General features: G+C 40.1%; 2 protein-coding genes across 2 annotated transcripts in view; both read right to left on the bottom strand.

Annotated features, from left to right (window-relative positions):
* armc6 (armadillo repeat containing 6) overlaps positions 1 to 23399 on the bottom strand; it is a 494113-nt gene that overhangs the window by 330352 nt on the left and 140362 nt on the right. The gene's annotated exons all lie outside the window — the stretch shown is intronic.
* The window catches only part of si:ch211-212d10.2 (uncharacterized protein LOC557710 homolog), a 46991-nt gene continuing 27082 nt past the window's right edge, over positions 3491 to 23399 (bottom strand). The window contains exons 2-3 of the mRNA XM_028816241.2: positions 4865 to 4980; positions 3491 to 3861 (exon numbers count right to left, since the gene is read on the bottom strand). Coding sequence (XP_028672074.2) covers positions 3763 to 3861; positions 4865 to 4980 — 215 coding nt within the window. The 3' untranslated portion in view covers positions 3491 to 3762. The remainder of the gene's footprint in view (positions 3862 to 4864; positions 4981 to 23399) is intronic.

Raw genomic sequence — 23399 nt, 5'->3', positions numbered from 1 at the left:
GAGATTGCAAACATTATGGACTGGCACTACCAGTTTGAGGAACAGCTTCTTCTTGGATGCTATTAAACTAATAAATACAACATCACTACACTTTGCATATTGTTTCAGTAGTTTAATGTATTAAACTAATGCTACTACCTTTTTTACTTGCTGTTAATTGCAGGGCATATTGCAATAATATTTATTTTAGCCAGAGTTATTTTACTGTATTTATGTAATAATGTTATTTCATTCTCCTTATCACTGATATGCGATACCTTTATCACAAAGTCTGCAGCGTTGAGAGGCTACTTTTTATTATGTAGTACTGGGACTTGAGTACGGAATTTTGTTTCTCCACATGGATACTGGAATGACAACAAAAGATCCTCGATCCTTGATTATTAACCTATATGCTAGATATTATTCTCCATTACATTACATTACACCTCTGTGGATATAAGAATTCAAAAATGCAGCAGTGGAAAGCAATACATAATCTAACAATAAATGAAGGAAAACAAATTCTCTCTGTGACTTTGACCACAGAGAAACGACAAAGCCATGATATCCATTCCACAGACCTTCTTAGCTTATCAGGATACTCAGAAGATACAGGGTCTCGGAAGTGTTCAGCAGAGCAATCTTAAAGTACCGATCTGTATATGGGAGTTATGCGTGCAGAGTGGTGCATTGCTCTGTTCACAGTAAGAGGGGAACTGACAAGGCATCTCATAGGCATTTAATTCTTCAGTGCAAGATTATTATGACAGAACAAAATTCAAACAACTAGCTAACATGATATTTTCACTGGTCATTTGCTCATTCATTGATGTTCATACGTTTGCTTGCCTATAATCAGTTGCCAATATAAACACCACTGCCTGTCTTCATGTGCCTCAAAAGTCCTAACAAAGTATGTATAGACATGAAAGGATTTAGGAATTAATTCTGTTCCACCAAGCCAAGCTATCTGACTTGATGTACTTGTTACTCTCATCAGACACTTTGTAGCTGGGCCACATACAGTAGATAGTGTTGTTTATTGTGTTGCACCCAGTCGCGTCTCGTCTCAGCACCCCATTTAAACTAATGCGTGTCTGTTTAAATGTCGTCCCCGTAATAAGAACAGGGAAGGGTGTTACAGGGAGGCAGCGACCCCCTGGACATGTCAGGACTGGGATTTTAACAGCTACAGTGCATCCGGAAAGTATTCACAGCACATCACTTTTTCCACATTTTGTTATGTTACAGCCTTATTCCAAAATGGATTAAATTCATTTTTTTCCTCAGAATTTTACACACAACACTCCATAATGACAACGTCAAAAAAGTTTACTTGAGGTTTTTGCAAATTTATTAAAAATAAAAAACTGAGAAATTACATGTACATAAGTATTCACAGCCTTTGCTCAATACTTTGTCGATGCACCTTTGGCAGCAATTACAGCCTCAAGTCTTTTTGAGTATGATACCACAAGCTTGGCACACCTATCCTTGGCTAGTTTCGCCCATTCCTCTTTGCAGCACCTCTCAAGCTCCATCACGTTGCATGGGAAGCGTCGGTGGACAGCCATTTTAAGATCTCTCCAGAGATGTTCAATCGGATTCAAGTCTGGGCTCTGGCTGGGCCACTCAAGGACATTCACAGAGTTGTCCTTAAGCCACTCCTTTGATATCTTGGCTGTGTGCTTAGGGTCGTTGTCCTGCTGAGAGATGAACCGTTGCCCCAGTCTGAGGTCAAGAGCGCTCTGGAGCAGTTTTTCATCCAGGATGTCTCTGTACATTGCTGCAGTCATCTTTCCCTTTATCCTGACTAGTCTCCCAGTCCCTGCCGCTGAAAAAGATCCCAACAGCATGATGCTGCCACCACCATGCTTCACTGTAGGGATGGTATTGGCCTGGTGATGAGCGGTGCCTGGTTTCCTCCAAACATGACGCCTGGCATTCACACCAAAGAGTTCAATCTTTGTCTCATCAGACCAGAGAATTTTCTTTCTCATGGTCTGAGAGTCCTTCAGGTGCCTTTTGGCAAATTTCAGGCGGGCTGCCATGTGCCTTTTACTAAGGAGTGGCTTCCGTCTGGCCACTCTACCATACAGGCCTGATTGGTGGATTGGTGCAGAGATGGTTGACATTCTGGAAGGTTCTCCTCTCTCCATAGAGGACCTCTGGAGCTCTGACAGAGTGACCATTGGGTTCTTGGTCACCTCCCTGACTAAGGCCCTTCTCCCCCGATTGCTCAGTTTAGATGGCCAGCCAGCTCTAGGAAGAGTCCTGGTGGTTTCGAACTTCTTCCACTTATGGATGATGGAGGCCACTGTGCTCATTGGGACCTTCAAAGCAGCAGAAATTTTTCTGTAACCTTCCCCAGATTTGTGCCTCGAGACAATCCTGTCTCGGAGGTCTACAGACAATTCCTTTGACTTCATGCTTGGTTTGTGCTCTGACATGAACTGTCAACTGTGGGACCTTATATAGACAGGTGTGTGCCTTTCCAAATCATGTCCAGTCAACTGAATTTACCACAGGTGGACTCCAATTAAGCTGCAGAAACATTTCCAGGATGATCAGGGAAAACAGGATAGACCTGAGCTCAATTTTGAGCTTCATGGCAAAGTCTGTGAATACTTCTGTACATGTGCTTTCTCGATTTTTTTATGTTTAATAAATTTGCAAAAAACTCAAGTAAACTTTTTTCACGTTGTCATTATGGGGTGTTGTGTGGAGAATTCTGAGGGAAAAAATGAATTTAATCCATTTTGGAATAAGGCTGTAACATAACAAAATGTGGAAAAAGTGATGCGCTGTGAATACTTTCCGGATGCACTGTACATCCGGCTCATCATTATTTAAACCATCAGGAGGGAAAGAAGAAGAGAGAGGGAGAGAGACGGAGATTTCAAGTACCGACAACTGATCAACATTATTCTGCTATTATTTACATCGCGCCTGGTTCCAGTTTGATTCTCATTCCTCTGAAATCACAACAACAATATCATCACCAGAAACCCTGGGGTTGGACATTATAATCCACCATTTGCCGAGGAAGCAGGGTGAGGTCGTTCTGTTTTATTTGGGAGATTCAAACACAACCATTTTGATCAGTTATCCATATTCTGGACAGTGATTTACCCAGACTCAATTTCATGTTCATTGTCATTCAGTACTCATACATTGCTATTATTTGTGTTTTGCGTTTGTTTTACGTTTGCAGGGGCAAGGGAGGTTTTGTTATTGTACAGGTGTTGTTTTCACTTAGCTACCTGCTTTGGTGGAGGAATATATATGTAGATATATTTTACGTTGTGGATTTATATTCTTGTATTTGTCATTGTATTGTATTTAATATATTCCCACACTTATTTTACATATTTGCTTTCGTTTGCTAGTCTTTAACCGTCGATTGGGGAGGAGGGAAAATTATTATTTGTTAGAGGTACTGCTCGGTATTGATAGGTTTTCTCAGTAATTCATCCAGGCCACAGGTCCTGGTAGTGTGGCTGCTGGCTGGGTAAGGGGTCAGCCGTTACAACTTGACTGGTACTGAAGTATCATAAAACAGCAACTCTGTGTACAAAATAATTGATGCATACCTGAAGTCTCAATCTGCCTGAATAAACAGAAGCATAATACAAAAATGAGCAGTAGTGTCAAAGATCACCATACAGTTAAATTCTCCCCCAAATGCTTAATGCAAATCGAGTACAGAGTGTCTAGCAGTGCAACTCCCACCATATAAAATGTGCATTCATTTATAAAGGCATCCTTCATCTGCCCATATCACTCCTTGGCAGCAGCAGACAATGGAGTGAGGGAAAGCGGACTGTTGAACTTCACATAGACAGACCCATCTTCAACTTTTACGGGGAAGACTGGTTGCTGGAGAAAAAAAAAAAACAATAAAGGACAGCTTAAAAATCAATAATAAGCAAGCTTTCATTCCGTCTAGGAAGGATAAGCCTGTCCTAGCCTAGCTCAATTTTAATACCAAGGGTTATCTATTAGATCAAAACTCATTTTGACAATATTTGTGTCCATATGTGAGACCCTGGTCTACTTCATTTATTTAATTCCAGGCTTTGTACAGAACTTTTACTACACTAGACGGGAAAACATTTTTCATTCATTTTTGAACCCCCACTCAGGTTAGTGAAAAGCCTACCCTGGCACAATGAGACTAGTAGTAACCTTGGACAGCATGCCAGTGTACCCTGTCAGGCACATGAATGCAAACGCCCATAAAGAGCCATTTTACAGTAATTAATCTAACAACAGCAACCCTTCACAAAAATGGTGTGAACATGCAAACTCAACACAGAAGGTCGTATAGCTACACCTAAAAATAAAGGTGCCAAAGCAGATCATGCCATCTGGGAACGATCCAAATGCATGTTGCACTTATTTATACTTAAGAGTCTAACAGATTTGTGAAATCCCAGTAGTTCCTGATTTTAAAAGGACTCTCGCTGCATAGAATAACACCGGCTAAGGTCTCTTGATCTCTCAATTTCCTGCTATATAGCCTTTAAACACTACAGATTTCTGTTTTGTCCACATATTACGAACCTTTTTAAAGCCCAAAGAACTAAATTCATATGCAAAAGCCCTATCCAGGACCAAATGATTCTTTGTCAAGCGACAGGTTAATAAGAATCCACAAAAAACAGAACAATACCATTAAAGAAGCATCATTTATAAAGGAGTGTAGGAATGAAAACGTTCAAGCACTTTGGCGGCTTTGTAATGCCATCTCTATACATTACCTCACTCTTCTTTATGATTAGCAACCTGCTGACTTACAACTTCTTTAATCATTTCAATTACATTAAAAGACAAGCTCTGAGAAATAAGGGAGAAATCTAAGCTCAACTCTGTTTCTCACCTTTAAACCCATTTGTGATTCTCCGGTATGAAGGCTGAAATCATAGTCATGCCAGGGGCAAAAAACCTTGAGAACTCCATTCACCTCCTCAATGTCTCCTTCACACAGGGGACCTCCTGCAAAGCAAAGTACAATGAAATAAATGTAAAGCTTTAAGCTGAGACTTTTGTTAATACTGCTAGATGAGGAGAAGGATGATTTCTTAATTTCCTTGTTCATATTCATATCAAAACTGTAGGCAACACTTTAATTTCATCTTACCAATGAGCTTCTGTGCTTCTCTAAATGGAGCACTGGCAGGTACTGTGCAGTCTCTAAGTGTCAGAATGAATCAGGCGTGAAAAGATTTTTGACAGTCAGGTGTGTACCCTCAAGTCAGCCATACTCACAGCTGAATTAGTAAGTCACATTAGGATAAGACAATTATGGAATAGAAATTGAAGATTTTTTTAAAATTACAATTGCATTGTTTTATAGGTTTATTTGTAATTTCTGTCACAAATTCCCCTTCATAATTAGTAAGCAGTTGATGGTGCCGGGTGTAGATAAAATGTATATAAATAAAGGGTAGTTCAATTTGCCAGCATTCACATTCCAATGGCTCTTTTGAGCAACACTGTAGACCAAACAAATCTTATTCAATAAAGTACAATTCAACAGTGCCGACTATCCAAAAATAGAAAACCTTTAATTTATATAACACTTTTTCACTACAGTTAAGCACCATACCATGGAGTTGAGGAACGGAGATATAGCACAATAATTTACATGTACTTATTAACAACTGGAGCACAGGCAAGTTATGGCTCACACTGAGTGAGAGGTAAGGACTGAACCAACAACCTCTGGGGCCTAATGTCTCATACCGATAGCAATGGCCTCCACTGTCTATAACTAGAACACTTGTAGGGTATGAGACATAGTTATAGTCAAACATCGAGTCAATTGTAGGCATTAAGTTGGTCACTTTGCAGTTAACAATCCAAAGCATTAACTACTTGGCCACAAAACCTACAATGACCTTTTGTACAATTGCCTTTTATTTAATTTATATAAAACTTTTATATAAAACAAAAAACAAATCTCAACTGCACAGAAATAATGCTTTTTTACAAATATGGAAACAATGGCAGGTGTACTATACAGAAAATATCATTAACATAGTAAGTTAACATTAACATTAGTAAGTTAATTTGTTTTACAAATGAAGTATTTACACACACACACACACACACACACACACACACACACACACGCACGCACACACACACACACACACACACACACACACACACACACACACACACACACAGAGTATATGGCCAAAACTGGCACAGTGTTCAGAAGCCATTAACAGGGCTAACAGAATGTCAGGTTATATAGCGCCCTGATGTGTAGAGCACATGTCCAAGGAGGTTCTGCTCAAACTTTATAACACACTGGTGAGGACTCATCTGGTGTCCTGTGTGAAGTTTTGGTGTTCAGGCTACAAAGAGGACATAGCAGCACTAGAAAAGGTCCAGAGAAGAGCCACAGGGCTGATTTCAGGGCTATAGGGGATGAGTTATGAAGAAAGATTACAAGTGCTGAGACTTTTCAGTTTAAGGAAAAGGAGATTGAAGTGTTTAAAATTATGAAGAGAATTAGTCCAGTGCATCAAGACTTACTTTAAAATGAGTTCATTAAGAACACAGGGACAGAGTTGGAAACTTGTTAAATGTAATATGGAGTCCAGACAGCAACACTCTCCTGGTATCCATCAAACCCAGACTTGCCCATCAGACTGCCAATGGTAAAGTGTGATTTATCACTCTAGACAGCATGTTTCCATTTCTCCAGGGTCTGATGGTGGTATGCTATACTCCACTCCAGCCAACTCTTGGCACTGCATATAGTGAAGTTTGCGTGCAGATGCCCAGGCATGAAAACCCACTTCATGAAGCTATCTGTGCACAGCTCTTGTGCTGATGTTGCTTCCATAACCAGTTTGGAACTCTATTGTGAGTGATGCAACAAAGGAAAGGCCATTTTTATGTGCTGTACACTTCAGCACACGGTGGCCCCACTCTGTGAGTTTGGGTGGTGTGCCACTTTGTGGCTGAGCAGTTGTTTCTCCTTGATACTTCCACTTTACAATAATAGCACTTAGAACTGACCAGGGCAGATCTAGAAGAGGAGCAATTTAACATACTGACTTGGGGTAAAAGTGGCATATAAATGTAATGAATTATTATTATTATTATTATCCTATGACGGTGCCACATTTAAAGTCACTAAGATCTTCAGTATGACCCACTCTACTGCTGTTGTTTATCAATGGAGAGTGCATAGCTAAGTACTTTGATTTTACGCACCTATTAACATCAGAACTCAATAATTTGGAAGGATGTCCACAAACTTTTGGCTGTGTGTGTCTGTATTTATAAAAGTCTTAGAGACTTGTAAAAAAAATGCTATAAAATGTGAATGTTTTCAATACTAATGTCATAAATATTTTTATAGATCAATAAACACTCTCTAAATTACAGTAAACAGAAGGAAAAATCAATATTTTGCGTGACCACCTTTTCCCAGTTCTCCCAGGTCCTCTCTCGTGCATTTTCTGAAGGTACTTGGCTCTTGGAGGATTTGCCACAGTTCCACTGCAGATTTTGTCTCTTACTTGCTTTTGTCCCTTCAGGTAATCTCAGACTGGCTCGATGGTGTTGAGATGAGGGTTCAGTGAGGACCATATATACCTTCTTGCTTTCATTACCTCATTCAAATTCTACTGACATTCACCAAATAGCTGATACAACTCAATTCATGCCCCTCTTTGTCCTCACTCTGTTCACAAATACTGGCAATTTCTAGACCAGCAGGTGTAACCGTTTTTCTAATTTCTCTCTGGATGTTTATATTTCAAAATGACCTTATTTTGCTGTTCATGCTTTTGTGTCTCTTTTTCTCAAAACGAGCTAAAGTACAGTAATCCATCACTTATCGCGGGAGATAGGTTCCAAGGCCGACCGCGATAACTGAATTTCCGCGAAGTAGGGACACTATATTTATTTAATTATTTAACGTGTATTTGGACATTTTTAAACCCTCCCTGTATTGTATACAACCCACCATTTACTCTATTAAAAACAGGGACAACTGCTAAGCAATATGAAATCGGTAGATAAGTTTACACTTACTGTATAGCGAAGTACACGTAGCAGCTTGTAGGCGGTCATGACGTCGTCGACCTTGTTGCAAAGATTCCTAAAGCAGATTCCATCCAGACTACTGCCTTATCACGTCCACTTGCAACTCGTTTTGCACCCTGGTTAAAGGACACTGCGGCCGTAGATCTTATATGCTTTTCCTCCTTTTTAAATAAAAAGAATCGATGTCCTGCAGCGGTGTAGTTGTTCCCTTCCTTCAACATATCCAAAACTTTTACCTTTTCTGCAATCATTTGCATCTTCTGTTGGTGCTTGGACACGGCCCCTGAAGCATTAGCACGTTAATGATGAATGAGTGAGATGAGACTTCCTGGTTAATGCAACACTCCATCGCTGAGCCAATCAGCAGCACACAGGAACTTAACTGCGTGCTCTGATTGGGTAGCTTCTCAGCCATCCGCCAATAGCATCTGTTGTATGAAATCAACTGGGCAAACCAACTGAGGAAGCAAGTACAAAGACCCATTGTCCGCAGCAACCCGTGAAGCAGCGAAAAATCCGCGTTATGTATTTAGATATGCTTACATATAAAATCCGCGAAGTCGTGAATCCGTGAAAAGTGAACCGCGAAGTAGCGAGGGATTACTGTACTTTCAGATTTTTTTTTGTGTACATGCATGCTAAGTTTACGTGTAAAATACAGAAATATAGAAAAACTGAAATACAGTATATGCTGTGCAAATATCTTGTGAATTTTAAATTGTTCATTTACAAATATATTTGTCTTTGATGATTATTTTATGCCTTCTAGATGTGTCTGTCATTAGAAAACTATATTTTACAGTTCCAAGCATTCCTTTTACAAAAAATGAAGCAATACAGTAAGACATCTGAATGTCCTCAAAGAAAGAAACTAACACAGTGACAGCCCAGTTTCTATTTAAAATATGTGAGACCTTTATATGCATACAGTCCAAGTGCTTGTTTAAGCAAATCTAACAAACAGTTGCTAATGATCAATGACATAATATGTCGGATGGACCAAAGCAGTTAACTGAAACAGAAGCAGCTGTGTAGAGGGAATGAAACTGGGCAATGGACAACCATACGAAACCTGTGAGGTTGTGGCAGATGTGGCGGTTTAACTTGTAAAACTTACACAATGGGAAAAGTGAGCATAGCAACACGACACATGGTGGTCAGCTGGCATCGCCAAGGTCTCTACCAAGGAGAAATTTTGTGGCAGATGTGTTTTCAGATGCACCGTGCAAGGTCTTATGCAGAAGAACAAACAAATGGATAAGGCTGAGGACCAGAAATGCAGCAGTCGGCCACAGAAACCTAGTAAAGTGATCCCTCCTCCATCGCGGGGGTTGCGTTCCAGAGCCCCCCGTGAAAGGTGAAAATCCGCGAAGTAAAAACCATATGTTTATATGGCTATTTTTATATTGTCACGCTTGGGTCACAGATTTGCACAGAAACACAGGAGGTTGTAGAGAGACAGGAACGTTATTCGAACACTGCAAACAAACATTTGTCTCTTTTTCAAAAGTTTAAACTGTGCTCCATGATAAGACAGAGATGACAGTTCTGTCTCACAATTAAAAGAATGCAAATATATCTTCCTCTTCAAAGGAGTGTGCGTCAGGAGCAGAGAATGTCAGAGAGAGAGAGAGAAAAGCAAACAATCAAAAACCGATAGGTGCTGTTTGAGCTTTTAAGTATGCAAAGTACCATGCGGGAAGCATATCATTTGACAAAGCAGCCACAAGTTAGCCCAGCAAGGAAGGGAGCAATGTGAAGGTAGTCTTTCATCATTTTTTAGACAATTGTCCGTATCCTCTAGGGGTGCGAACAGCCCCCCTGCTCACACCCCCTCCGTCAGGAGCAGAGAATGTCAGAGAGAGAGAGAGAGAGAGAGAGAGAGAGAGAGAGAGAGAGAGAGAGAGAGAGAGAGAGAGAGAGAAAAGCAAACAATCAAAAATCAATAGGTGCTGTTCGAGCTTTTAAGTATGCGAAGCACCATGTGGGAAGCATATCGCGCTAAAAAGCAGCCACAAGTAAGCCCAGCAAGGAAGGGGGCAATGTGAAGGAAGTCTTTCAGTGTTTTTTGAGAAGTGTCCGTATCCTCTAGGGTATCGAACAGCCCCCTTGCTCACAGTATATTTGAGGAGTTTTATTTAATACGTAATATGTGCTCTGATTGGGTAGCTTCTCAGCCATCTGCCAATAGCGTCCCTTGTATGAAATCAACTGGGCAAACCAACTGAGGAAGCATGTACCAGAAATTAAAAGACCCATTGTCCACTGAAACCCACGAACCAGCAAAAAATTTGCGATATATATTTAAATATGCTTACATATAAAATCCGCGATAGATTGAAGCCGCAAAAGTTGAAGCGCGATATAGCGAGGGATTACTGTACAACAAATGAGAAAAACATCAAGCTTTCTTCCCTTCAAAATTGGAAGATGTTCAGCACCACAATCAACTCACCACTGGCAGAAACCACAAGGACCCAGGCACATCCATCTAAAGTTGCTTTCATGAAAGACACGTGAACAAAAAGCAGTTCTTCTGTGGTGGAAGTAAAGCCAAACAAGACACCTCCACAGTAAAACACAAGGACTGGGATGGAGAAAAATGGAAGCAGGTGCTCTGGTCCTACAAGTCAAAATTTGAAATGTTTGGCTCTATGAGAAGGCAGTTTTACCACTGAAGGGTTGGCCAGTATATGGATGAATGTCCACAGGCAACAGTGAAGCACGCGGCGGTTCCATGCAGGTTTGGGGCCACATTTTTGGAATAGGAGTTGGCAATGTGATCAGAATTGACAACTCCCTCCTAGCTGAGAAGTGCAGGAAGATTCCTATCCATTGTGCAATACCATCAGAGAGATGTCTGAAGTTTTATCACATTGTGCGACTTTTCCAGTAATATTCAGTCATTGCCTTCATTTAAATAATCTTAGAGAGTTGGATGTATTTGGTGGCAAACTCCCGTGAAAACAGTCGTATAGTGTGACGTGCCCAGAGACTTACTCCAACTGGTCCGTAACTCGCAATGGTGAAATTAAATGGTTTGTCTTTTGTCATAGTGACAGACTCTGACACATGAGAGCTGACAACTGATGAATGCTCATCCAGAAGTACAATGGATAGAATGCAGCAACAAGAAATAAGGAACATTGGGGCTTTGGACCTCACAAACAAGAGAGGCTTGTCTTTCTGATGTGTTGTGTTTTACAAACTACTGCAGAATGAAAAATAAAAAAGGGTTGAGATTGCATCTGAACTCACTATACCTGTTAACTCTTTGTAGAGCACTGGCTCTGTCAGGCAGCACACTATTGGCTGTCATGAAAAGGGGCAAGCATGATAGCACTGGAAGATCAGCACTCAGCCAGTAAAGTAGAAATGCCCAGCGATTTTCAGTCATTTAAACTGACGTAGTCCAGTGGCGAAATCAGCAACTACGTTTGGTAAATCTGACATAATCAGATTTGTCTTCTTCCTCTCCCACTTTTATGTGGGGTCGATTTGCTTGATCAACTTTCTCCATACATCCTTGTCCTGCACCTCCTCCCCATCCATCCATCCATCTATCCTCTTCCGCTTATCCGAGGTTGGGTCGCGGGGGCAGCAGCTTGAGCAGAGATGCCCAGACTTCCCTCTCCCCGGCCACTTCTTCTAGCTCTTCCGGGAGAATCCCAAGGCGTTCCCAGGCCAGCCGAGAGACATAGTCCCTCCAGCGTATCCTGGGTCTTCCCCGGGGCCTCCACCTGGTTAGACCCTTTTCCTTGATTTACTTTATCCATCCACCTTGGCTTGGGCCTCCCTCACTTTCTCCTTCTTTCTCCTGTACTTCTACTTCATCACTCTTCTGCCCAGATATTCATCACATTTCCATACCACCTCAACTTACTTTCTTGCATTTTCTTAGATATCTCTGCCTCTTTTGTTGTACCTTTGATTGTCTCACTTCATATTCTGTCCTTTTTTTGTAACTCCACACATCCATCTCAACATTATATATTTCTGCCATATATAACTTCTTCTAATGCGCTCCATTTACTGTCCATGCCTCAGCTTCATACATCATCACTGATCTTACCACTGTATGGAAAACTTTACCTTTAACCTTCACCTTAGGCTTGACTGGTCCCAAGTTTATTCTGCAGCAAGATACCAACCCTAAACACATGGCCAACATCTTAAAATGTATTGCATTTTCATGCTTATAACATCTGAGTTCTGTCTTGTTAGAAGTCATCCACCCTCTGGGTCTTTTCTCTGAACCAATACATCTGAGCACAGCTGAAGAGCCAGAAGGAAAAGTCAGCAGAAGAAAAAACAGCATGGCCTTGCTCCCACTGTGGAAGAAGCTGTTGTTTGATAATGCTGATGCAGTGCCTTCACAGCTGTTGGTTTCAGAAAATGAACTCAGCATTAAAAAGTATTTGCTGTTTTCTGTCATATTTGTGTACTTGCCCTCTGTCAACTGTTCTAAAGTGCATGTGGGGTTTTGGGACTAACATTAGAAATAAGAAACTTAACTAAGGAGTTTGTGCCCCTTGCAATATACAGCATGTCACACAGAGTGACAATGCGAGTCAAAGACCATCCTTGAAATTTGCAGCCTGACACCTTATTGTCAAGGCCTCAATAGTTGTTAATGTAATCATTTTGTGGATTCCACCTGCTGAGTGAAACTTGTTCAAGGTGTTTGAAGCACTGACAGCACTGTGTAAAGTTTATTAGATGAATACTCAGGTACAAAAGAAAACCTGCAGCAATAGTGTCACTGAATTTGCTAACTACGCTCCAGAAATGGTAGAGCACATAAGAAAGAGAAGGACTTCCCAAATCTAGTCTTGGCAGACCAGTGCGCTGTCCAGTTTTTGTTTCATCAAAGGTATCCACATGGAGAAAATTCCTTCAGCAATTGCATGTTATTGGACTGTTAATATTGCTTATCCAGTTAGATCCAATAACAGCTTCTTTTATTTTGTAAGGAATTCAACATGAAGATCTTGTTTTACCTTATTTAAGGTGTTGCTCTGTCTTATCTCTCAAAATGGCTTTTGATTACACAGGCGTTAGTTACAACGAAGATTTGTTTTAATTTTTTTTTTAACTTTATGCTGTTTTCCTGTTTTTTTTCCCTCCTTTTAATATACCCAGTTTCTACGTAAATATGAGGGTAGTTTTTTGTTAACCAATATACAGTATTTAAAGAACAGTAGATGAGGCATCCTCCTAGAGTCCATTTTGTTCCTCACAGATGTCACCACTTTGTGTCATCATTGCCAATTTTTAGAGAGCATGTTTTCAGAGGTTGCCACCTGTGACTCAGTGGGGTAGAGATTTAAAGGTCGATGCAATTTTCTCCCTGGTATTCAAGATTACAGATAAACATCATCAAAACTTAAGTGTGCAATTCATTTTGTTCAGCGTTTCATAGCACAAGAACTTGCGTTGTCTTTTGACTTTGATTTAGGATTTTGTTTGGATTTGTCTACAGTGCCTTTCAACTTTCTGGTTTTGGCCCTTGCCTGTTTATTTTCACTAGGTTTCATCTTCTGGTCCCTTCTCATTTAAAAACCTGTCATCTCTATCTGTAAGATTACAGAAAGGTTGTAGCAAAGAGAAAAAAAACAGTAATATCAAGTATGATATATTTTTGTAGACTGTCTTTATTAAATATGCGTGAGCCAAACTTTTGATCGTGGCTTGGAAGTTAATGTCCAACAAATACTCAACGTTAAAATTTGGAAAGCTGAGAAGCCAGGTGTTACTCAGGAACATTTATGACATTACTAGATCAGATAAGAACCTTTGTTAAGTGCTGGACACGGGGATTGAAGATTTTGCATCAATATGGGTGTGAGTGACTGGCCAGCTAGTTTTGAAACTGGTTGAGATGACAGGACATGAACTGCCCTCGGCTGGACTGAACTGGAATGGGGGCTGAGTCAGTCTCAGCTGAGTCATTGGAAGGTACACACCCACTGATTCTAGAGGTGTGCCAAGAAGCCATCACTTTATCAGTTATCAATTTTCGGCCTATATCCCACTTACATTTTCTGTCAAAAGTTCTTGAGCGTGTTGTAGCCTCCCAACTCACCAATTACTTAACCTCTAATAATTTGATGGAACCCTTTCAGTCTGGTTTCAGGGAGCAGCACAGCTGTGAAACTGCTCTGCTATGGGTAACCAGTGATTTGTTTATGGCAGTAGACTCTGGACAAACCAGCATATTAATTCTGTTAGACCTCAGTGCAGCATTTGACACTGTCAGACATGACATTCTACTGTCCAGAATGGAGAACATGCTGGGTATCTCTGGCACTGCCCTCCAGTGGTTCAAGTCCTATCTGACTGATAGGCAAGAGTTTGTTAGTCTTGGCAACGGCAGATCCAGCTCAGCGCCAGTCACACAAGGAGTTCCTCAGGGCTCTGTCCTCGGCCCTCTTCTCTTCTGTATTTATATGCTTCCCTTTGGCCATATTATCCGTAGCTTTGGACGGGGTTATCATTTTTATGCAGATGATACTCAGCTCTATTTCAATGTTAAAAGTGGAACTTAATCAGAGGTTTCTCAGCTCACAACCTGCCTTAGTGAAATTAATACCTGGATGGAACAGAACTCTTTAAAATTAAATTGCAACAAATCTGAACTCCTGCAAATTGGGACTAAAGTGAAACTTAATAAAATGAGCTCTTTGCCAGTCCATCTTGGCAGTGATCTCATCAGACCTGCCTCTACTGCAAAGAATCTTGGTGTCATTTTTGATTCCTCCCTCTCTTATTCCGCCCACATAAACCACATTAAGAAACTTTCTTACTTTCACCTCCGTAACATATCCCGTGTTCGCTCCTTCCTCTCCTTTTCTAATGCTGAGAAACTCGTCCATGCTTTTATCACATCCTGCATCGATTATTGTAATTCCCTACTGGCAGGTGTCCCTTCTAATTTTATATCACAGCTCCAGCTTATTCAAAACTCAGCTGCAAGAGTCCTTACTCGAACCAGCAGCAGCGAGCACATCACAACCATCCTGCTCCACCTTCACTGGCTCCCTGTGTCTTACAGAATCAAATATAAAATCCTACTAATAACCTACAAAGCCTTAAACGATCTTGCACCAAACTACATCAGTGACCTTCTCCATCACTATGTGCCTGTCCGCCCACTAAGGTCCTCTGATTCTGGAAATCTTATTGTGCCCCTCACTAATCTACACTCCATGGGTGACAGGGCCTTCAGCTGTATAGCGCCCAGACTCTGGAATGACCTACCGAAATTAATCAGGTCAGCTGACTCCATGAATTCTTTTTAAAAAACAACTCAAAACTCATCTGTTCAGGAAGGCCTTTAGCTCTACTTGACTTTATTACCCTTCTCTCAGTTTACCTCTCTGTCAAGATGCTCATGTAACCTGTGTGTGTGCTATGCCATCAGTTACAGTATGTTGTCTGTTATGCTTTTCTCTGAATGTACTGTCTTACTCTTCTTTATTTATTTATCTGGTTTAATACATTGCTATATACTGTATACCCTGCTGTTCTTTCTTAAACTCTGTGAAGTGCCTTGAGCATGGGAAAGGCGCTATATAAATAAAATGTATTATTACTATTATTATAGGAGTCCTCTAAATCAAGACTGATACAAAGGCCTAGTCTTTCTGCCATTTTTCATCCAGAGAATACCATCTATCTCTCTCAGCTGCCATATTCAGCTAGGTGATGCTGCCTGTTTCAGCCACACCACTCAAAGGCCATGCAGGAGAAAAGGCAAAGCTAGACAAAAAACAATCAACATAATAAGAAAGAGAGCCAGCTGATAGCCTACTATCAGTTTTTATTATTTTAACCGACACTCATTGTACTCTGGTGTATTGGGCACATGGTCTATAATGCATTAATAAATGTGTAGCTGTCTGTCTTTCCTATTCTGGTACTCTATCAAATTGCCTGGGTTTACAGATGTAAAAGAAAAGGGGAAATGCCAGTCAACCCTGCAGTTATGGTAAGAGTGTGGGATTTGGGGCATTCTTTAAAGGTCTACCTAACCTCCTTAGAGCTACGTTTTTTCTCAAAAATCATGCAAAAAGTGTTGCATTTTTTGGATTGAAAAATTACATTTTTATTAAATCTCATCCTTCTACTGTAAAACATGCAAAACACTTAAAGTACAAAGTCAGAAGTGTGAAAGTATAATAATGATTTAGATAATGATAATAATGATGAATTATACTAATAATGATGATGCTAATACCGTTTACACTGTCAAAATATGTCTTTTGTGTGGTATATCTTTTGTAACAAGGCACTATATTGGCGCCCAACCAGACACAGATAGGCACGGAGGCACACGTAAAAATAAAACAAATATTTTTTTTTTTTCAGCTGGGGGACACGTCTTCTCCGTGCCCCTCAGCCACAGCACAGCCCCATAAGCACAAAGAAGTCACCAAAAGCAAACACAAAGCACACTGGTCTTCACCACCACTCCTCCCGGCAGGCATTGTCCTCGCCCTCCAGACTCTGGCTCTTGGAGTGGTGGCTGCTGGCTCCCTTTATAGCCCACCCGGAAGTGCTGCTGGTGCTTGATAAGCTGTATCTGGCTGCACTTTCGGATGTGGCTGCATTGCCACCCAGACGGGCTCAGGAAGCCATGCAGCTCCCCCTGGCGGTGGCCACGGAGTCCAACAGGGCTGAGCTCCAAAGTCCCATGTCTGTGGCCCCGATGCAACCCAGGGGGGCTGCCACTAAGCATTCCGGGGGAAGTAGTATGCCTCCCATGGCTGTTTCCCTGAACCAAGTGTCGAAGGGGCGTCCTGGCCGGGCACTTTTAAAACTGCTTAGGTGTATGGTAAATTACCCAACACTTTTCAGCATAACAGTTCGTCTCAACAACAATTCTCTCGATCACATCATCATCAACAAATAACTTCAAGTAAGAAAGCAGATCTTGGTTGTCAAAGCTCCCTTTTAGTCCTGGCTGCCCCACAAAATCAAAATGAGATGGTGCTAGTTTATTGGAAGCAGGTTCAACAGAAACCCAGACGCAACGTCCCTTTCAAATTCATCACAATCACTTTTGATTTCACTGTCAGTTTCAATTTCACTGCCTGAAGACAAATTCACTTTATCATCCCTGCTCGTCTCACTGTCAAGAGTGTGCAACGCCTGGGCTGCTGAAAAATGTTTGTTATGAGACGCCATTATGAGGCGAGGAGAAGATGCCACTAAACCATTGCCCGGATAATTCTCGGGCCTGACACTTACATAAAACACGCCTATATCATTGCCTAAGTAACACTCGGGACTAAATGATGTTAGACTTTTACAACTCGAGTAATCCTCAGGTCTAACACTTACGCAAGACGTGCCTTTACAGTTGCCCAAGTGACAGTCAGGACTAACGCTTTTAACACTGTTTTCAAAGCCAGTGTGATGCTCAGGTCTAACGCTAAGGAGGTTAATAAAGAGTATAAATGTAAAGGTTGGGTCTGATTGTGTTATTCTCTCTTTAAGTTCGTTTTTCGTGTCGTCTTTCAGTAATTTAAAGTATGCTTCATATGTTTATCTCTGTATGTTTTGTTTAAAATATTTAATTATTTTGTAGTTTAGTTTCTATGTGTAGTCACGTGTTCTGCTATGTTTCATGTGCCTTGTGGGTGGTCCCCCAAGCCCTATAAAAGCTGAGGAGATCCACATGTCAAATGTGGCTCATTTCAGCTTAAATACTTGGTGTGGTGACTTCTGTTTTGTTTTTTTATGTGATTTATTATTTACTGGATTTTGACCTCCGCTTTGTTTTTTGATCATGACTGTTGGATTCTGTTTTTGGAACTTTGCTACCAGATTGCTTTTAGGCATATCGATTTGTGCCTTTTTACCCTTGTTTGAGCATTTTGGAATTAGGGAGATGTTTGTTAATAAATCTTGTGAAATGAAGTGAAATAAAGTAAACTCTCACAAAAACTAGCAGCGCATGGATGGGTCTTAACTGTGACATTTGTGAAAACAATGGCTTGATCAATGCCTTATGCACTTGCACATCTCAGCTAACAAGTGGAGCAACAACAGTAAACTTTCTATAAAAGTTAATCATCCATCAGAACTAGCTTTTCACTCTACAGGAGATCATGAATTTTTTTTTTTAGCAGAGATGAATTTGTTTTTTATTGAGGAGATGAAAATAAGAACATTACTGGAAAACAGTGTCACATAAACAATTTTTTTTTGCAGATTATACATTAATTATGGCTGCTTCCCGGAGGTCTGCTGTCGCTGCAGGTTTCTATTCCAACCCAGTCCAGCATTTCTGTGCTTCATTTTTGTTAACTCGCTTGTTAAAAATTCCCAACCCTTAATTGGTTTTGTTAGTCATAAACAGCTGCATACTCTGTTTTGAACTTCTTCTCCTTTTCTTAACCAGCTGAAATAAACAACAAGATGGAGATGTCAAAGGAGGCAGCAAAGTCACCATTTAACCTGGTCCTATTTACACCTGTGTGAGTTCATTACGAGGTACGGTGGATTCAGTATTCAGACCCTTTCATTTTCTGCACACTTCACTGTGTTATAGATTTAATTTTAAATGGAGAAAATTGTCATTTTTTAATATCAATATGCACTCAATAACCCATAATGACAAAGTGAAAACATGTTTTAGAAAGGTTTGCAAATTTATTAAAAATCAAAAATTCAGCCCCTTTTCTGTGGCACTTTCAGCTATTCTCAGGTTGACCCTGTTTGCTTTAATTATCCTTGCAATGTGTGTAGAACTTGACTGGAGTCCCCCTGTGGCACAGTGAATTGACTAAACATCAGTTAAAATGGCACACAGCTGTGTATATGGGGTCCCATAATCTACATTGCATGTCAATACAAAAACCAAACCATGAAGTCCAAGAGAGCTCTCTGTAGACTTTAATAGTTAAATTTTGGTGAGGCATAGATCAGGTTAAGGGGATAAAACCATTTGTAAAGCTTTGAGCATTCCCAGGAGCACAATGGCCTCAATACCTCTGAAATGGAAGAAGTCTAGAACCACAAGAACTCTTCCTAGAGCTGGCCATCAGACCAAACCTTGTAACCGGACATTGAAGGCCCTTACGTCAGGAAGGTGACAAGAACCCAATGGTCACACTAGCAGTGCTTCAGAAGTCCTCTGCTGAATTGGGATAATCTGTTAGTAGGATGACCATCCCAGCAACACTCCATCAATCAGGCGTTTAGGTTGAGTGGCTAGACAGAAATCACTCTCGAGTGAAATGCATATGACAGCACTTTAAATGACTCTCAGGGCATAAAGATTTGATGGTTTCGAGAGACAAAAATTCAACTTTTTGAACAGAACCTCAAGCACTATGGCTACTGAAGACCAGGCACTGCTCATTAACTGCACAATACCATTTATACAGTGGCAGTATCATGTTAGGGTAACTTCTTAGCATCAGAGACAGGGAGACTGGACAGAACTGAGGTAAGGACGATTGCAGTCAAATACTTGGAAGAGGACCAGAGTGCTTGTATCATTAGATAGGGGTGACCTTTCACCTTTTTAGCACAACAAAGTCCTGAAGCATATAGCCAAGACAGCACTGGAGTGACTTTGGGACAAGTCTCACACTGTCTTTTGAGTGGCCCAGCTAAAGTCCAAACACAATCTCCATCGGACATCTGTGGAAGAACCTGAAGGAGGAAGTTTACAGACGGTTCCCATCCAATCGAATGGAGATTGGGAGGATCTTCCAGGAAAAAAATGGTACAAATCGCCCAAATCCAGGTGTGCAAAGCTATCCGAGAAGACTCAAATTTGTAATTTCTGGCAAAGACCCTTTTAAAAACATTGATTTACGGGTCTGAATACTTATATGAATGAGAAAGTTCAGTTTTTGATTTTTAATAAATTTGTAAACCTTTTGAAAATATGTGTTTACTTTGTCATTATAGGTTATTGAGTACAAATGGATTGGAGAAAACGGCAAATTTATCCATTTAAAATTAAATGTAAAACATAATAAACTGTGCAGTACGTGAAGGGGTCTGAGTGCTGCCTGAATCCACTGTATCTGTTTTAATAAAATATGTGGACTGAAATGGAAGAGAAAAAGTGAAGGACTGAGAATAACTAATCTGTTCTGGACCAGAAATAATTTGGATGATATACAATATTTTTGAAAAAATTTAAATCTACAAAATAAGAATGACTTGACATGGCAGTATGAAAGACCCAACAAGCCATTTACTTTAAATAACAAGCCCTATTTAATCGATTAAGAATGCTTTCTATTTAAGCAAAAAACAAAACCCTATAGCCACTGCGGCCCTGCAGAACTATTCTTGGGGATAAATTTGGGAATTTTTCCAAGAAGAGTTAAAAAAAATGGCTATAAATAAAATTATATTTTATAAATTAGGGCAGTATGGTGGATCATTAACTATTGCTGCTAGCTCACAGTTCCAGTGCTGGGAATGTCGGTCTAACCAGTGTCAGTGTGAAGTTTCTATGTTCTGTCTGTGTCTGTGTGGAGTTTTCTACTGGTACTCTGATGTTCTTCATGCATTCCACACATCCCAAAGACAGGTATGCTGGTCACTTGGTGGCTCTGAATTGGTTCTGTATGGGCAGGTGTAGCTGTGTGTCAAACGTTAGTGGATAAGCAGACTAGGGGAAGGACGGATGGGTCTTTTTTATTATTTAATTGGTCAATACCTTTAATAAAACATCAGCATATATTTAAAATTGTTTGCATATATCTTTTTTAATTTGGAGCACTGACAGGTTAAATAACTCCTTTAAGTTCACCAGTGGTGAGGACTGAAGTGGCAACCCTGTGGTGTAAAGCTGAGCTCCGAGCCTCTTAGCAACAAAGCCTCATGTTTGTGTTTACGTTTTTAATGAAAGGCAGCTGTCAAAAAAATTGACATTTTGCACTTAATGTCTTTGTGGGAACATTTCCGCAAAATGTAAAAACGTATCCTACTGTGAAAACAGTACATGCCCACACACAGAGAAAAGGTTAGCAAAAGGCAGATCTCAGTGGATGTCCAAACAAAGTCGAAGTAAACAAGGTAGCTTTTAGAAAGTTACAATGGCCACAAGTTTATTTACCAAACAGTTTTTCTGTCAAATAACAATCCATTCTTCCCTTTTCTTCAACCTAATGGTTTCACTAGAGGTTTACAGGGAGACTGAGCCGACAATAGATATATTTTGCGTAAGGTCAGAATCATCACTAGATGGGATGTCAGGGCTTCTTACAAAGACACCAGTGCTTACTCTACTGGGCCAAACAGATTCAACACTCAATAAAAATAACAATAACAATAGCTAGAATTATTATTTGATGTCAATTGCCAATTAACATAAAACCCACTAATTCTAATTGAGATTTTTCCTTAATATGGAATGTTTACATTCACCCCATGTCTCTGTAGTTTTTCTTTCTGCAACTCAAAGTTTTCCTCTCAAATCCTAAAAGTTTGAACTTTAGGTTGACCAAGGAGTATAAATTGGGCAATTCTGAGTGTGGGTGTGGTGTGTGTGTGTGTGTGTGAGTGGACCCCATAGACCCCCCCCCCACAACATGGAAGTAGATGGGATTAAGCAAGTGTTTGAGAAGGTCATGTTATGTTATAGTCAAGGCTGCTAAATTCTTCTCCTCTGTGTTTTCAGAACCTGAAAGATTTCATTCTAGTCAGACTAATAATGATAGGTGCATCCACTTTTTTAAATTAACCTCTAACTTAATTTGTAGTTTTTTGCCCACCCATTTCTGAATACCCACAGGTGTAGATATAAATTGCCACTATTTAGTTCTACTTAATTTCATTAAAATATCATGAATGCGTGCACACTGTCATGGTGCAATGGCTGTATGGTTTCTAGAGGCCTTTTGTGCTTAGATTTTTAGCATCAGTTTTAGCACCAAACTTTCCACTGCAGTTTGGATCTACTTAAGGAAGGACTCGCCATTTAAGACTTTTAGTATTTAAGCTTTTTTATTAACATACAATTAAGTGTTTTTTTCTGGTCAAACAAATGACCTTATTAACTGAAAGAACCAACCCTGTAAAGACAGTTGTTCATCCCAGGGTACAATCAGTGACATACCTACACTCAATCATGCCAGACCAGTTTAGAATTGTCACTTTCTTGATGATGGAGCAGGAAAGCTGGAGCAAATGGAGGAAACCCCACAAAAACACGGAGTGATTATGGAAACTCCACACCAGGTTAGGACCTAATTGTAGCTGAGAGGTAGCAGTGCTAATGACTGCATCACTGTGCTTCCTCTTCAGGCCTTTGTTTGACATTTTCTCTGGTGCCCCTTTCACCACAATTGTAGACCACTGGGGGATAGAACTTTTTTTTTTTTTTTTTGTATTGATACAACTAGCATGATGGGATGAAAGGTCACCTCTGACCCCTTATCCAAAATTACGGTTAACAACAAAAACAAAATTACTTTTAGAAAACTTTGTGTATCTTAATTCTCTAGTTAGGTCTCTTGGTGTGTGCTTTGACTTTGTTTTTGGTTTGATCTTGGCCATGGCTTTGTTCTTCTACTGAGTCTCTTCTACTAGGGTCTTGGGTATAAAACATGCTTATGCTTGGAAACATGTGTAGGCCATTTCTAACACAAAAGTTAGGATTTATAAAACACTGCTGTTGTTTTAGTGACTCCAAGCAGCAGCAAAATTAAGAAAATCTCATTTCATTGTGCATTTCAATGATATGTTAGTCACACTGTGATGTTCTTGAACTAATCATATCACAGTTACCTGACATGTTCTCTCGATACACCTATCTTCAATTTTGGAAATAATGCCTAACATGTATTCTGAATATCAATTCTTTTTAGTATGCAGTCTATCTATTATGTCTATAAAAAGGGTGTGATCTGTATTATATAACATAACTGGCAATGACAGCATTACAAAGATGCCAACCATCAAAAACAGCATGTATCTGAAGTCTGATCCCCCCACTACTATTTGATAAAATAACAGAACCAGGGGTTCAGCTGGGCCACCTCACAACAATGCCTGTCAGACAGATTTGAGCATCACATATTACTTGTATATTATTTGAATGAAATTGCTTTCTGTTGACATATAATAATAATAATAATAATTCATTACATTTATATAGCACTTTTCTTAGTACTCAAAACGCTATCCACACAGGGAGGAACCGGGAAGCAAACCCACAATCTTCCACAGTCTCTTACTGCAAAGCAGCAGCACTACCACTGCGCCACCTGTGAGGACAAACACAAATTCATTCTCTGATGGTGCCTTTATCGCAACACAAATGCAGTCATTTGCACTAAATACATTAGGAAAACCAGCAATCACTACAA

This window comes from Erpetoichthys calabaricus, chromosome 12 (genome assembly GCF_900747795.2).
Source record: "Erpetoichthys calabaricus chromosome 12, fErpCal1.3, whole genome shotgun sequence".
Lineage (NCBI taxonomy): Eukaryota > Metazoa > Chordata > Cladistia > Polypteriformes > Polypteridae > Erpetoichthys > Erpetoichthys calabaricus.
This window is presented reverse-complemented; position numbering and strand designations above follow the sequence as displayed.